This window comes from Pogoniulus pusillus, chromosome Z, assembly GCF_015220805.1.
Source record: "Pogoniulus pusillus isolate bPogPus1 chromosome Z, bPogPus1.pri, whole genome shotgun sequence".
Taxonomy (NCBI): Eukaryota; Metazoa; Chordata; class Aves; order Piciformes; family Lybiidae; genus Pogoniulus; species Pogoniulus pusillus.
In genome coordinates this window covers 62,577,435-62,594,888 of record NC_087309.1, presented here as the reverse complement: position 1 = coordinate 62,594,888, position 17,454 = coordinate 62,577,435, and the positions used below count along the sequence as shown (strand labels likewise).

At 38.4% G+C, this 17,454-nt stretch overlaps 1 protein-coding gene across 4 annotated transcripts in view; it reads left to right on the top strand.

The window, feature by feature from the left end:
- The window catches only part of ZDHHC21 (zinc finger DHHC-type palmitoyltransferase 21), a 35,659-nt gene extending 18,460 nt beyond the window's left edge, over positions 1-17,199 (top strand). For 2 of the 4 annotated variants that reach the window (XM_064176782.1, XM_064176779.1), the window contains 2 exons: positions 15,045-15,088; positions 15,617-17,199. In XM_064176782.1, coding sequence (XP_064032852.1) covers positions 15,045-15,088; positions 15,617-15,749 — 177 coding nt within the window. In that variant the 3' untranslated portion in view covers positions 15,750-17,199. Of the gene's footprint in view, positions 1-5,765; positions 7,123-10,164; positions 10,218-15,044; positions 15,089-15,616 lie in introns of those variants that run through there. The other 2 variants (XM_064176781.1, XM_064176780.1) reach the window with 2 other exon arrangements.
- Positions 17,200-17,454: the final 255 nt, after the last annotated feature.

The following is a 17,454-nucleotide window of genomic DNA, read 5'->3' as shown; positions in this document are numbered from 1 at the left end:
TTTTGCCATCCTCCACCTGCTTTCTGCACTTTCTGTCAACTCCTAGGTCTACTGATTTACCTTAGTGCCTCTTTACTGTATGCCTGGTTTCTGGTTCCAGAGACATTCTAACAGGTTCTCAGCTCTCACTGCTAGCACACAACCTTTGTGTCTGACTCCTCTAGAAATAGGATTTTTTTCTAATCCAATACTAGGCCTTGCTTGGGTATCCAGCTGAAGTGGTGCTGACATCTCAGTTTTACTAAGCCTCATTTGCAGTAGTGGGAGAGACAGAAACTCAAGGAGTCTTAGATTTCAGATGCTGAAATATGGGTATCTTTCTGATCAGTATTAAATGAATACATAAGAAACAAACAAAAAAAACCCCAAACCCTTATGATCAAACACAGAAATGACAGAGAAGAAAACAAGGAACAAAACCTCAGTCTGTTCTTCATCACCCATTCACTTGCATGAATACATGAAATAAAACTCTTGAGACTGAACTTGATTATGTCAGATACATGTGAAACTTCTGCCATTTTTGTTCTGACACAGGATATCAACTATGCTGCCTCTGCAGTAGGCGTGAATTACCAGTATGCTCTTTCACCCTTCAGAGCCTTAACGCTGTCAGCCTGCTATCACCACCGCAAACTCTTAAGATATACTGTGAAGTACATCCCAATGCAGTACAATCCCAGGGCTGGTTGTCACCCTGGAACAGACGTGGGCTAATAGGTTGAAGTCCAGCCTCCTTTTATATGCTGAAATCATAATTTAATAGATCACTGAGCAGGATGCCTGGATACTCTCTTTTGTCCTCTTTGCCAAACTTTGTGAAACAAACAAGCCACAGTAATTGCAGATATGGAGGGATTAAAAAAGTCATATGCTGTAGTGTACAGATTTTCTGCATTAGAGCCTCTTACTGTACCATACCTGTAGCAGAGGGCCTATTATGCTTGCCTCATATGGTGATGCGGAGGGGATTCTCTATACCTACACCTATTTGGCGGAGGTGAGAAACTAATTTGAGGTGATATAAATTTTATATAAAAATATAATATATTACATTTAATATTTATGAACTCTCGCCACCCCCAACCACTGTATATTAATATTTTGTTCAATCCAAGGTTATGAAAACAATTTAGGACAGAATATATACAGGGAATTGGTTACTTAACTAGCAAATATTCAAACTGTAAACAGAGGGAGGAGTTTTCCCTGCGGCTTAATGCCGCTTGGGAGCTTATGCTATTTGCCCAGCAGGGTGGGCTGAAACTCCTTCTGCTCTATGGCAGAGGCAACTTATATTACAGAGGTATTAAAGCTTTACTCACAAGTGTTATTATTAATTATTAATCACCCTCCGGGGCTGTGTCACAGCCTGTGCCTAGTGTCCAAACTTCAGGGGATCTGTCTGTGAACTCTTTGAGGCTGGAATCTTCCCAGCTTGAGGGGAAATAATAAATCTTCCCAGTCTCTGGGGTCTTAGGTTTTCTAACCTTTGTTCTCCCGATGAGGGATGATCTCTGCCTTTGATGCTGCTGTCTTCATCTGGATGCTGTGTCCCGGGATATCAGCTGGCAGGATTACAGGAGCAGGAGAATATCCGTGCAGTCTCTGGCATGGTTCCTTCACACGGGTTCACACCGTGTGTGTGTATGTTAGCAGACAATCCCAAGTCTGCTACCTGGTTCCCTCAGCGGCAATGGCTTTTACCAGGCAATAAGCGTCGAGCATACAAAGTGTGCTTGGCTGCTGGGAGTCTGAACTCCGTAGATCAATGCAGGATCAGGTCCTGACAGCAATATAGCTTGCAGATATGCACAGCTGGATTAGGAGGCTATAGGCTCCTTTTATATAAATGTGCAGGCTTAAATGAGCTCTGCACCTAAAGTACGCAGGCAGGTAAGCTGCAATTAAATCACAGCATGAGGTCTGAGCCTCAGAGAGCTGCAAGTGAGGGTCAGATCTATGTCTGAGCCTTGCAGGTGAGTCAGAGCAGCAGGGTGCTGCAATAAGGTCCGAGCTGAGCTACACATAGGGCCAGAGAGGGCTGAGCTGCGCTGCAGGCAGGGTCAGAGAGCTGACACGTGTCTGGCTGTGCACCCCTCTTTATTGAATGTGGGCCGAGATTAATGGGCCCTTTGGCCACTAGAGTGACCAGTCAGGTTGGCAGTAAGCCAAACCTTGCCATAATAGGCAGAAGGCTACTTGCCTGGACTCTCCCAAATATGAGGATCACATGGATTTACCCCAGGGAGACATGAGCTGGGTGTGTGTGGGTTACACAACCAGGGGTCCTGGCAGAAAAAACATGTCCAGGCATGTATAGGCATAAAGAAGCCTCTTTTCAGGTCTACAGCCCCTCCACAACATATGGGTGTTCTTAAGTTTGGAGTTGTTGGTTTGGGATTGTTGGAGAAATAGAAATCCATTATTGGGATTTCCAAAATCTAAGTAATTCACACCACTTGTGTGCTGTTGCATTAACTCATTCAAGAACATAGACTATTTAGTCCATGTCTAGATCAAGATGTTTCATACCAGCAGCACAGTTGTTGTCTTCCTTTTCCTTCCATTCTTCATGATTGTAGTGTTGGCAAGAATAAACAATAGAGCCATTTTGAGGAAATCCACTTGGAAACAACGAGTCAGACTTCAAATGAACACAGCCATGTCTGTTTGGTGATGTTGTGCTTAGACTGCAAGTTGTGTCAGAAAACTTTCTCTAAAATTGTTTTTGATTGTTGGCACTATAGTGTGGGGGTTTGCGTCCTCCCTAAGCGTTACAGCTTCAGCTAAATGATTCCAACAAGATCAGGTTTGTTGGGTCTTAATGTTGTTATCTACCTGTGTTCCAAATGTTGCAAAACTCTAGTTTTGTAAAGACAAATAAACTCAAAATTTATCAAACTCTGACCCTTTTGTAGAAAAACTTAGAGATTTTCCTTAAGGTAAATAGTTTTCCAGAAGACAAACCAATAATTTCTGTCTTGTCTAAATAATAGAAAGCTTTTTTGTTTCAATATCTATTACATACACAGAATATGCTCTGCTTACTGCCAGTATTACAGAAGCAAGCTAAGATGAAACAGTGGACTCGTTCATCTTTTTTTAGCGGCATCAGCTAGGACCTGGAATGGCAACATCTTGCTTGTTTGTTTGTGGTTGATTACCAAAGTCTGCTGTCTCTACTCAAATGTAAATGATTGGAATGTAACATGTGTGATGCATTCATGCTGGCTCTGTATTTTGCCACTGCAGCAAGATAGATAAAGTTGAATGCATGGAATTAATTTGTATTAAGTGACCTGAGCCGTAAGACAAGCCATAAGAATGAGCAGAAGTTTTTCATAGATTTTTTTCAGAAGTCAGAAAATGTCCAAGTGAATTTGGAACGGAAGCATGTTTTTCTGAAACAAGTCAGTAGCCGAAACAGGAAAGTGAAACAGCACATAACGAACCACAAGTTAAATACTCTGCTGTGTGTGCTCGCACTTCTCAAAATTCAGCGTTCTTACACAGATGACTAATATGTGCCTATTGATGTGTAAGTCTTATTATTTATAACAGTGGATCCCATTATGTAAAAGTTCTTTAAGAAAAAATTGCACCTTAGTCTGCTGTTATCCTTGTTTGTGTGCCTTCAGCAGTTACTAATATGTTCAGGAAAAATGTGCCCTCTGATAAAAATTAAACTTTTTGATTTGTGTACTCACATTTGGCTCATGTACAGAAAATGTTTTGAGGCTGTACTGCTTGGGAAAGTGATTAATACAGCAAGTTACCTAACACACATTGCATTTCTCTGACTACTTTTGCTACTCCCCTTACTATGATATCACTATTTGGGTATCATTAGCACAATGCTATTCCTTACTCATTTGGAGGTCCAGGAAGTCAGAGGAAAGGAGGTGAGTTCCTGCAATGAGAGGAGAACAGCTGGTTGTCAAAAACTGACCTTAGAGGAACTTTTGACATGAATTGTTCTGATGAAAAGGGGAGCAGCTGAGGTGGCCTCTGTATACAAGATTAGTGCTTTCTCCCTAGAAACTAGCATATGTGAAACACACTTACAGCAGAAGGAGCGCATGGCTGTTTTCATCCTCATTCTCCAGTTGCTTTCCCCAAGCTCCGTTTGCCCTTACTGTCATCATCCTAAATTCTAATACTTCTTCCAGCATGTATGTGGCATAGCTCTTGAGCATCTTTTACTTGGATACTTTAGAACTAGAAGTATCTTAAGTTCTCTGTAATTCAGGAGTCTGAAATAGGTGGAGATTTAAGATCCTAATTTAGTAACCGTAGGATTCTAAGAAGATACCAATCTTAAATCTCAGCGTAACAATTACCCTTCTTCCTTAAAATGTTCATGTTTCTAGAGAACTCTGTGGAATAAATCAGATTTTCCTATGAAGAAAGAACTGTCTGATGTAATTTCTAAGATGATTATGTGCTAATATGGAAGGCCTGCTATACTCCCATGCTTGGTGCATGCGTAACCAGTCTTCTATTCCCTGAACATTGCTTGTATTGCAAATCTGAATTTTATATCCCTTAACTGAAAACAAGCCTATATTCTGAGACACTGCTTAAGAATGAAAAGCAAACCTAGCATTAAACACTAATTTAAAATAATTTAAAATTAAGATTACAAAAACTAAAAGTTCTCCTACTGAGAATATTTTTGGTTGGTTGGTTCGTTCTCAATCATTAGTACCCCTTTGCCTTTTATTTACACTTCTCCTAGCTACTCATAGTCCTGCAAGCAATTATTCCTCTTTTGCCTCAGCTGCTACAGGAGAACAAGATGGCTGTACTACAGATGCTTTCAAACTCCATGAAGATAGAGAGGCAGTTTATAATAAATGCTAAAAGTAGTATTTGTAAGTAAGTTATCAATTTGCTTGGAATAAATGGTTCCACTTTAAAAAGTTTTTAAATCTTCCACAAAATTCAAACCATCTAACAACTTATGCAATGACTGTCTGTACCTATTAATGGTATTGTATCTCAATAGCATATGAAAATTTTATCTAGCAAGTAGTACTTTGCACTTAAACTAGACAAAAATCTTGAGGAGGATGCTACTCAGTTTTGTTTCCAATTACTTTTTTGTTGTTGTTGCTATCATTTCATTAATAAATAACATTTAATTGGAAACTAAATAAAATGACATACAGAAATTTGTTTGCTTTCTCAAGACATTTTCCTGATGTGTTTTTTAAGAAGCCCTCTCATATTTAGTATTTCTATATGATAGACACTTGTCCTAAAAATTCATAACTAGTCTATTTGATGGGAAAAAGCAAAAATCTACTAAAGGGGGGAAAAGTCTCTTTTATCAACTACAGATTGCTTTTGATTTATGATGTTAAGAAGTAAAGAGCTGTAATTCCAGATCTTTTAAAAAGATGGAACTGTTAGGATGCTCATATGTTTGTTACTGCAAGATTAGCTCTAATATTTGCATTTCATATGTTTTAGTTTAAGAAAATATTTCTATATGTGTTTCACATCACCTCAAGAATTACACAATGTTAAAAAACAGTTTTTCTGTTTATACAGTAAGATTCTGACATGTTTGGTATGCAAGGCATTACTGTAGAACAAGTAAAAAATAATACAGCATCCTTTTTTGAACAATGGCTTGTCTGATTCTTTTGTTCCTATCAGTTTTTAAATTGCACCAGACCCTACTAAGAAGTATTCCATTTGCTGACCTTTGTTATGGCTGATACCTTTTGCATATATGATGTTTTCCTCCTTTCAAGATCTGTGTTGTTCTTTATTATGCTGGCTGCCACCTGTCTGAAGCCACTTCTTTCTCTTCGCCTGTACAAAGGGAAAATCCTGTCTTCCCATGGATGGTAGAAGGTAACAGGATAATCAGTTCAGCAGTGATCCTCTGATGTCATTGTTGGAGCCCTGAAAAAAGCGGATTATCTGTGACCCAGATAAAATAATTAGAAATTACTTGGACACTTACAAATAACTGATCTACTAATCTCATTTCCAAAGTTAAAAAAGGCCTGTCTCTCAACATAGCACTACCAGATGTTTCGGTTAAAAAGCATCCTTTGCAGAGACTAATCCAAACCCTAATTTTAAAGGATTACCTTTGATTGTTTTTTATTTCAAACACTAAACAGTGTTTTCATTTTTCCATATGTTCAAAACCAGCATTTATATGGAAATTAGAAAATGTGCTTCATTTTTCCACTGCAGTCCATCAAATGCAATTTTATGTGATTATTGTGTTACTATTGCAGAGAAAAGCTTTCCATTAAAATTACTTAGTAATTAACTTGTTTCTATGGGGCAGAACCATGTAAAGGATGGGCTTTTATAAATTTAATAGATACCATGTGGTCTTTGTGCAAGGTAGAGGATGTATTATTATAAACTAAGTGGACAGTGACTTCATTAATTTAATTAATGCTACCAGGGTTTCCTGTTAATTAACTGTTTGAATGGTGTACAGTGACATGCCAGTATCCTGGTGCACGAGTACTGCGTGAATGTTACAGGGAGAAATTTCCCTTTATTTACTTTGGGAAGGGTGGAAGGGAAGATAGTTCAACAGCTGGTGTTCAGCAGCCTGTCTGGTGCACAGTATGATGCCTACCACAGTTTTTTCTCCTTATTAGCATTTTAAAATGTTGATTGTTAAGTGTTATGTTTTATTGTTGCAGGGTTTCTCCTTTACACTTTAAAGTAACAAACTTATTTCTCTAGCTGATTTTTGTGGTTCCTCTAAATAGATCCAACTTCACATGTTCATCTTGAACTTACTAATTTGTGTATTTGAAATATTTTACTAAGCTTGACCAATACTTACAGTGAGCATGTAGTAAGGAACATTATTTTGCTCAGGACTTCTTTTCTTAAAAGAACAAAAGTTTCCTTTTAAAGAAACAGAGAAAGGGTGGAAATGGTACAAATCAATGTTCTGATACTTTTATCCCAAAGCTATATTTGTAAGCAGTTAATTTTCTTTAGGAGTATCTTTTAAAAGTATAATAAAAAATTAAGTGCAAAAAAGTAAAAATGCCACTGAAAAATTAAAAATTCTGCATGTAATCAGTAATAAAGACAACATTTTTACAAAGATTGAAATGCAAAAGGATTGAAAGTCACTGTGGCTACTCTATTAAAAGAGCCAAAGGCTTCTGTGTGTATTTCCTAGGGGTGATCCATTAATGTTTTAATACAGGGAGTACACAAGTGATCTAGTTGTGCTAAAATGCCTTTTGTCTTTAAAAATAAGTATCTTATAATTAAAAATATTTGTAATTATATCTTTAATCAGATAATCTATTAAATACTATTTTGATTAGTGAAATATTAAGGGCTTTTCCTGTTTTTTCAAACATGACAGAAATGTAATCAAGGAGCTATTAATCCTCATAATTAAGTATAGGACAGAAGAAATTAGAATTGGGAGGGAAAATTAGGATGCCCAGGCAAGTGATTTCTTCACCTGACTGTAATAAAATGTAAGATACGAAGTAACTGGAGAGAGAGAGACTCTGAGAGAGAGAGAGTGCAAAAGGTGTATAAATTATAAATGCATATAGTAATTTGAAATTAGCAATGTAATTAGAAAGTAAATTTGTGTTAATACTGTCTGTCTGTATCTTCCTTATTATTTCTTCCCTTCCTCTTTTCCTGTCTCTACCTTTAGTCCATTGATAGGTAAATCACCTATTAGAAGACTGCATGAAGTCCTTAAATTATGCGAATTAGGGGTGTTCTGGTCTTTGAGTGGGATTTTGCTAACTGTAAAGTCTTTCGTATCTCTGCCTTATTTTTTTTCAAATAGATCAGTAGTTTGTTTCCTATTTTTAGTGAATATATATTGATGGTCAGACCACAGTTTTAAATACCTGTTTGCCATCAAAATAACATTTTATTTTTAAAACCGCTTTTGTGAGTCGTTTAAAAGGTAAGAACAAATTCGAGTGTAAGACACGCTAAGTGGCAAAAGGTGTCACCTGTTTAGGTCACTACATGGGTTTAGATAAAGTGGGAATACTTTTTAAAACATTAATTATTTCCAATATTATTAAGGAAAAGCCTAAGTTAGAAAATTTAAAGTGATTTTATACTGTGCAGAGAGTCAAAAATACAATGTCCAAAATATCTCCTGTTTACCACTCTAGAGGGAAGCCTTTTTACAGCTCAGTTATTTTTCCAAACTGTGAACAAAGAACCTTTAAACAGTTGAAAGTAAGCAACTATTGTAATTATGTTTGAGTGTTTGAGGGGCTGAGTCCCTCTTAGTTAAATGGTGCTTGTTAGATTTAGACATCAGGTCCATTAAGACGGCTTCAGTGTGAGGAAGGTCAATTGCTAGCCTTCTGAAGCATTTTTTTTTCTTGGTATACTTATCTTAAGGAGGTTATTTCTGAGAATCAAGAAATAATGTAATTTGTCATGTTCCTCGTTGCCGTGCAGCTATCTGCACCTACCACACCATGGATTTGAAATAGACTGAAAGGGGTATGTTCCTTTCATCATCTTTGTAGATGTGTTCTTAACTTGTTGTCAGAGGATTTATTTTGATTTAGTAATTTTCTAGTATCTAACACATACATTGGAAGCCTGTTTAAGATCACAGAGTAGTGTGGGAGTATTACGTAGATATAATGTGGCTTCGTTGTTCATTTTGCACACAATACTGTGATTTAGGGGTTTAAAGTTATAACTGAATTAATATTTTTCAGGCTGCAATTAACTGTAATTGATAAAATGAATCATATGTCCTTACTTGAGGAAGTCTAGATTAAGAAAACAATACCAAGAAGTGGCCAAATATAAAGTCAAAATGTAACTAATGACAAAAAGGAGAATTTCTGAAACACGAAGTATTCCATCTATGAGATGTTCAATATTTCCTATTATTCCATTTCCCACCTTTCACCTACATACATGCAATTAAAGGATGTTGGGTAGAAGAAATTAAAAAGTGTGTTGTCAGATAAAGGAGATGTTGTCTTGCACTTTCAGCAAAGACAGAAGAAAGATTGAACCTGATATTGCAGCTCTGTGCTCTGAGTTACAAATTTCCTTTGGAAAACATGAATCAGTAAGAGGAAAATAATCTTTCCATGTGCTTGTTTGTGATAAATTAGTTTGTGATGAATTCTGTCCTATATTGTGGTTTGTTAAACATGTTGTGTATGTGATCTCTGCAGAAAACCTATTTTTTTCAGGCAGTTACTTATGCTAATTGAAACATAGATTTAAAAGATACAGTCCTCTTATTAACTAATGCAGGTGCATTCATATGCAAATGAATTCCAAGTTGGTCTGCAGAATTCAGTCGGTGGTCTACTGCTGTTTTTCCATTTTAGCAGTGGCGTAGCTTAAGTCACTTAGACAAGCTGCACTCACAGACTTGTAGTAAGTTCTCAAGGCAAAAAATCATCCTTTCAGCAGAATCTGAACCCTTTGCCCTTTTCCTCATTCATTAAAGTTATGTGCTGTTAATGACTGATGGGTTTATATCCTCTAATTCCCCTTGTCCTTTCTCACTAGGCTATGATTTTTTTTTTCCCTTTTAGATGGTTATTAGTGTGTATGTATCTTGGAATAACCAGGTGTAGGAACAGCAGTTGTTTCTGATCTGGATGATGCTGGGGGATCCAGGTGACCCACCACATGAGATAAATAATTTGCAGGTTATTCAATTTATTCTTGTAGATTTTATGGGCTTTTTGTAGCTGGAGATTGCTAGGATTCAATAGGTATTCCATACTTCCTAATGCCAGGTTATTTTCAACTTCTGGATGAGTGCCAGTTCTCCCAAAGAGTTTAATGTTGGCATTAGCTGTATGTCGGGGAGGGGGGGAAGTCTTAGCAGAGTTTTGCTTGCATTAATAGTAATCCAAGCTGACAGAAGATGCAGACAGCCAAAGCCTCTTAGGCTGAACACAGTAATACCGACGTAGCAAAACCTTGTACACTGTATACATAACTGACATGATATTCTGGTTGACAGCCATTTGTGAAATGTGTTAATGAACAGAGCACTGTCATTCAGAACAATAGGGTGGTTCTGATACTCCTGTCTCCAGAAGAAGAAAACATAATCTGAGAAAAAAGCTTTAAATAACAGGCCACAACTCTGTTGTGCTCTTCTCCCTTTCCTTACTATCCTGTCTCCAGAGGGGCTACCAAGTTTTCTGGAGGACTGTGAAGTTTCACTTTCATGTGAAAAGGTAAACTCAGGGTGTTCTCAAACTACATTTCAAGTGAGCCCAGCTGTTTATCATCAGTGTTGGGGGAGGAAAACTTGAGGGGAATTTGGTTCTTAAGTTCTTTGGTTTCTTCAGTTTGGTCTTTTAAGTCACCAGTACTTGTTAAGGACCTAAACCTCAGAGAGACGTTTCCTCACATTCCTTCCAGCTGTGGTTTACAGCTTTTAAAAGGTGGCTATAAAGTTTTTTAATTCTCAAAAAAAAAATAAATCCTAGGAGTGTAAGATTCAATCCTCAAACTCAGTTCCTTTACTGTAATGCAAAAGTTCATAAAGTTGGCATTTCAGTGAAGCAGAAGAAAGGGAAGGAGGGCAGGAGAAAGGATGGATTTCCCTTGAATTCCTATTCAACTAAACGCTGTAGTATGTTTTAAAGGTGTGGAAGCTTTGACAGTTGTTTCTGGCAGTCATTTTCTTCTGTTCTGTTTTCATGCTTTCACTTCAGTCATTACTTTAATGAGTTGCCATTTTTGAAGGGAGCAGACCCTGATGAGCATCTTTCAGGATCTTGATAATGTGCTATGATGTGTGTAATTAAGAATTAACAGCACCCAGTTCCAAACTTGACAATTCCTCTACTTAAATGCAGTATCCAATATTTTGAAAACAGTAGAAATGTATTAATAAATTAACAATGTGGAGAAGGCTATATTTGAAGTAATATTTTATTATCTTACTCTTGCAGCCAAAGCTGTTTAAAGGCTCCCGTTGTGAAAAGATAACATAAATCTTTGACAGGTAGAAATCAGTTATGGTCTGGACTGGCATGCTACTATTTTACAAAAATCATTGGCAAACACTGTTCAAACCTACCAATGTTTTGTACTGTCAGCCAGACAGCTTTGAGTTGATCAGAGGATAATTCCTGGAGCTGAGATACTTTTGCAGTTATTGAAGGACCTGTAGCCTCTCATGAAAACACTGTTACAACCTCACTGAAATGTTATGTGTTGTGTTAGTCCTTTTTATTCAGAAAGCTGTGTGGGAGAAGAGTTGGACAGAAAAGCCAGTCTAAGGAAGCAGAATGTCTCTTGGCTGTGCGGTGAGGTCACAAGGCGAATGACTTATGTCTTGCAATGCTTTCCTGCTACTTATGACAGGTGAGGGGGCACACGCTAGACAGGCCCCTATGGTGGAGAGGGGAAGCAGTTTATGGGAATTGAAGGAACAAAAAATATTTACAGTCTATTGGCTTCAGTCAAGTCCTCTGTGAGTATTGAGCAGTTGTTCAGATCCGCCTAATGATGGAGTCAGGATTGTTTATGTAGTCTGCTATGGGTGTAAATTCAGAAACAGGGAAGAACTTGTGCATCCTAGTGGGCTGGCATGAGGAGACAATTTCTTTGCCATAGTGTGTCAGGAATTCGTCTGTGTAGGTCGTGGGCAGAATTGAGATTTTTGCCATTCAGCATGAGATAAGGTATCCTGTTCCAAATCTCATCTGAGCTGGGAAGCATATTTAGAAGGATAAAATGTGGCAAGGAGAGTCGAGGCCACCTATGTCTGGTGAAGCAGCTTCCTGTACGTTAATTTCCACTCACATTTCACCCTTCCCCCTCAAAGCTTTGAGGTGGTGGTGGCAGAATCCCGGAAGTGTCTGCGCATCCTGGTTATGTGATAGTCCTTGTGTCACTATGACAATAGGGACTCAGTGATTGCATTAGATTGGAGGGGATGCGCGAAGGTTATCTTGTCCAATGCCCCTGCAGTGAACATGGATACTTCCAACTAGATCAGACTGCCCAGGGCCACATTGAGCCTGGTATAGAATGTCTCCAGAGGCAACCACATACCCGGGCAGCCTGTTCCTCTTTATGTCCAACATAAATCCACTCTGCACTAGTTGAAAACCATTGCCCCTCATCCTTACAAGCCTTCTAAACAGTTTTTCTTCAGCCTTCTCTTAGCTCCCTTCACTTAGGTTCAGATACTGAAGTGTAGCTATAAGGCCTCCCTAGAACCTTCTCCTCTCCAGGATGAACAGCCTGTAATGAAGGGGTAGTTAATTAATGTGAGATGATATTTTTCCAAAACTAATATTATTTATTAATTTTTATATTCAAAACTCTCACCACCCCTGAACACTAATTTTTAGTAATAATTTGTTCTTTGCATGGTCATGGAAACAAACAGAGGAATAACTAGATTCAGTAATAACTGGCAAAAATATATAAACATTAATTAAACTAGAAGAGAAAGTTCCTATGGTCAGTATACTGCTTGGCCACTAGATGGACTCAAGGAGCTCCCTTCTGCTTATGGCAGAAGGCTATGTTGAATTACAAGAGGCTTTAAGTATTTACTCTCAAAATATTATTTCCGAACTCACAGGGCTAGCTACAGCTTCAGAGAGTACCCAAATGCTTTCAGGGAATTCTGTTACTGTTCTGTCAACTGCAGAGGCTTCTGATTCATCCCAGGCTTCACAGACTGCTGGGAAAGGAGGCACACAATCTCTGGCCTTATCCTGGCTTCTCTAGATGATCTGTGTATCTCCAGGACTTCCTGTCTTGGCAGGAGACTTTCAGGTGTAGGCAGGAAGTCTTCTGATGTCATGCTGGCTATGCAGGCCAATCACATGGAGACATTGAAAGCCTGTCCCTGGTAAACTCGAGGCAGTGGACTTTCCAGGCAGTTCAGGAGAGCTAGCTTATAGTTTGAGCATAATGCTGCATAAGGCAATGGCAGAATCACTGCTGTAAACAGAAAGCAATAGCAGCAGGCAGCAGCAGGCACCAATACAATGGCAGGGCAAGTCAGAACACATTGTGTTACCTGCTCAACTCTTTTAGCAATACAGCCTGAGACTAATGGGCCTTTGGATACAGAGTTGCCAATCAGAATGGCAGTTCCCCAAGCTTGACCAAATTAAGTTGTTCCAGGGTAGGTATAGGCTGGAGGTTAGGAGGAAGTTCTTCACAGAGAGAGTGATTGGCATTGGAATGGGCTGCCCAGGGAGGTGGTGGAGGCACCGTCCCTGGAAGTGTTCAAGAAAAGGCTGGCTGAGGCACTTAGTGCCATGGTCTAGTTGACTGGATGGGGCTGGGTGATAGGTTGGCCTGGATGATCTTGGAGTTCTCTTCCAACCTGGTTGATTCTATGATTCTAAGTGAAGCCATAGGCTTGCTTTACCCAAATCTGGGAAAAGCACAGGCCTTGCACAGGCCAGCACAAGCTCAGTGTGTGTACCTTGTTTACCACAGCAGCAAAACAAGTCTGGGCAGGCCAGAGTCCTTAGACTCAGTGGCTCCAGGTTCTATGTCCTCTTTCCCGTGGTTGCTTCTCCCCAAAACAGAAGGAGGGAGAGGAGAAAAAACATGTCAGGGCAAGCCAGGACATGTATAAGCCTATTTCAGCATATCAGGCCTACCGCAACACAGCCCCAGTTCGTTCAGCCTGTCTTCATAGGAGAGGTGTTCCAGCCCTCTGATAGCTTTGTGGCTTTCCCTTGGGTCCACTCCAGCAGGTCCATGTCTCTCTTGTGTTGGCCGCTCAGCAGAGCAGATTAGAATGGCAGAATCACCTCGTCACCTGCTGGCCAAGTTTCTTTTGATGCAGCTCATGATGCCATTTGCCTCTTGGGCTGCAGCTGCACATTGCTGACTTATGCCTAGCTTCTTGTCTGCCAGTGCCCCAAGTCCTATTCTGCAGAGATGCTCTCAATTTCTAGTTTTCCCAGCCTCTTTCTGGCCTTCACTGACACTTGAGTTGTGTGTATGCCTAAATCAGTGAACAGTATAAGGGAAGCATCAAGCTGCCATGAAAAGGAGATGGAACCAAGATAAATATTTCAATTACTGTATTTTGGACCTCATGAATTATTTTGGGACATAATGAACACGAATATGCATTGAAAACAGTAATACTACCAGAGCTAAAATTGAAGTGATACTCACAAAGAAAGTTTTTTTTTCTTAAATATATAGTGCAAAAGTGAGTGGAAAGTACTATTGGTGGTTTTAAAAGTTTTATTTAAGGATGATCTAAGCTCAAATTGATGTGCTGATTATAATATTTTCTCATTAATGCTGCTTTGAAAAGTGAAGTGTGAATTTAATTTACTGTTAGCTGCAGAGGTGCCTTCATTCTGCACATTATTTTAGTTTTTGCTGTGTTTTAAGAGAACAACTTTGATATTTGATACCTACCTGTAACAACTGTGAAAACTGGTAGTGTATTCTTAGTGGTGCTGTTTGCATTGTAATACTCATCAAGATAACTGTTTTAATCCTTAATCACTCATGATTTTCCCCATACTGTATCTGTTAATAGGTGCATTTTATGAAGTTGTCCTTTGGTTGTCTCGGTGGCCTACTCCAGGTCTGGAAAGGGTGCTTGTGCAAAGTATGGCAAGAGCATACCTTATACACATTCATAGAGTCATAGAATCAGCCAGGTTGGAAAAGACCTCCAAGATCGTCCAGTCCAACTAAATATCCCATGAATTAATTGCAATCCCTAAACTAATTTTATCTGTATTAATGCTGTAAGTTGGGTTGTTGTTGGTGTTTGTTTTTTTTTATGCTCTGTGGTATGTACTGTTTTAGTAAAACTACACAGTGTAGTTTCACATCATGTTTGTAAAAATCCTTTAACAGACTGCATAAGTTTGTGTGTGTAATCATACAGCTGTTTAATGTGTTATATGAGTAATACCTAACCTAGCGGAGTAATGCCAAGGCAGTGTATGCTAAGAACTGATTCCCTGATTTATTTAGTTGCTTTCATAATGGCATTTTAACAGTTAGGAATGTACATAAGTGATTTTCCTTTGTATTTTCTTTAACAGGACACTACGAGTATAGAAAAAATGTCAAACTGTTGCGAAGATATGTAAGTGCTGTAAAATTTCTGTATTTGCTGAAAAGCTAAAGGAGTAGATGGGTTTGTTTTAAAAAGTGTGACAGAGAAAAGCAACTGAAGGCACTTTAAGATTATTTGGCCTGCACTTTCTATCTCTAGTAACAGTTCGCTAATCTTGTAATATTGATCGTACACCAGTTAGCCTCCAGTTTATTCCTGTTCCTTCCCTACCCAAAGCCAGTGGCACTACGTTATCTTTCAAAAGTGCAGACCGAAAGATACTTTCTGCTGTGTCTCACCGTACATTTCATTGATTCTGAGGTTCTTTTCTGCTTCAGATGTTGCCCTCAGCTGATTGATAACATAGTTTCAATTCCCAAAGTTAGTCTCAGCTGCATGCTGTAATGAAAGACCAAAAGATAAAAAAAAGTGTATGTGATGCTGGGACACAGTTCATGAGAGTTCAGTAATGGATCCCCAGCCAAACCTGCATTGTTCTAGCTGACAGAAGTGCACCATATGCATGCTGTCTTTCACTAATAATCTTGTGTTCTGTAGATCAAGGCCCCGAAAGCCATGGCAGCAGACCTTCTCAGAAGTTTTTGGCACTCAGTGGAAGATCCTGTGGTTTATTCCTTTCAGGCAGAGACAACCTCCACGAATTCCCTACCACTTTGCCAATCATGTCTAAACAAACGGATGATCATCACGGATGGGTCCTCCACAGGGGAAGTGCACTACAGGTTTTGTGATAATAAGACTGTGACAGCCTTCAAGACAATTAAAATGCATCCACCAGTTGTAGGCATCACAGTGTCCCTTAGGCTTTTTTTTAATAGTGATCACGATCCTGTTCCAAGATTAATAAAAATTGCATAGGCTCACACAATCATTAAGGTTGGAAGATTCCTTTTAGATCATTGAATCCAACTGTTTCAGATTAGCTTTTCAAAGGAATTTCTTTCATCCTTGAGATTAATACCAAACCAAATGATTGGAATGCAGACTTAATCTTTTTGTTTGTTACTGCCTCTTTTGATTTGCTTGTTTGTTTGGTAGGAAACACTGAAGTTTACATTGGTTGTTAGCTTTTCCACTAAGTGTCTTATTCTGCCTTGAACTTTTTTAGTGTTTTTATTAGAAGATCTACCTAGAAAATATCCATGCCTTTTTTTGGTATGTATGTTTAAAATTTCCTGACACTGCCATTTATTTATGGTATGCAATAGTAATCCTACAGCATCACACTATAAAAGGTAACATTTAAAACAGATAGACTTCTTCCTAAAGCTTTCTTGGAGAAGTTTTTATAAATGCACATAAATTGATGTATTTCTATAGAAAGAATGTTACGTATCACAGTTACCTTTCTGCATAGATAAAATCTAACTCAGAAAATTCCTGTCTTTCTGTCAACAAATGTAATTAAATATTCCAGGGTGAAATGTGCAGATGGAAAGCATATATTCCCTATATCCTAAGGAGTTCTCTGCAATAATTCAACAATGTTGTATGGCGTAAATACTAGAATGATTACCTTTTTAAAACATAGATTTGATTAGTTAGCATAATGTACCCTGAAGAAGAGTGTATTGTCAATAAAGTTATAAATTTTGTATTTAATTTTGTTTAGTCATGATTGGCTGTAATTGAAGGAAGTGTTTGTATATTGGAAATATATGTGAAAATATTTTAAAGTATTTATACATAAATACAGATATTTGCTACTATGCTGTATAGTGAAATATATTAACTGTGCCTTGTGAGCACTTTAAGTATGGAAGTAGTTAACCAAAGAAAGCATCCTTACATTTGCAACTGATAAAATAACAACAAATCTCAAAGCACAAGCTCAGCTCTGCTGTATCTGGAAGAATTATGTAATTTACTGTAGCCCTCTGTGTGTGTGAGTGTGTGTTTACACACACACGCACACCCCCCCCACCCTGGTATACAAATATCAGCATGAGATGGTTTTTGAAATTTCTGTGACTTTTCAGGACAAAATTCACAGCTTTAATTGTTTCAGTTATGCTGCTTACTGTGTTTGTTGTCCAGTCTAACAGGACCGGGATCCAACTTAAATGATAGCCATGCAACAGGATAATAAAAAGCATCTAATCAGGATGCAATACATGTAAGTCGTGTTTGTGGAGAGTGTTTGTTTGTGAGCAGCAGTGCTAGATTTGTCAGGAGTGGTATTCATAACACAGTCACTGTCAGTGTTGGGTGTCCCTTTATTGATTGAATTAACTGGTTTTGATGATCCATTGAATCAAAAGGTGCATCTAAAAAAATCACGTTTTAAACTTTTGTAAACTCGGCTAAAACAGAGTAGGTCATCTTGAGTACCGTTATGCAACAAGTGCAGGGCAAACAGGTAATTAGACTCAGTC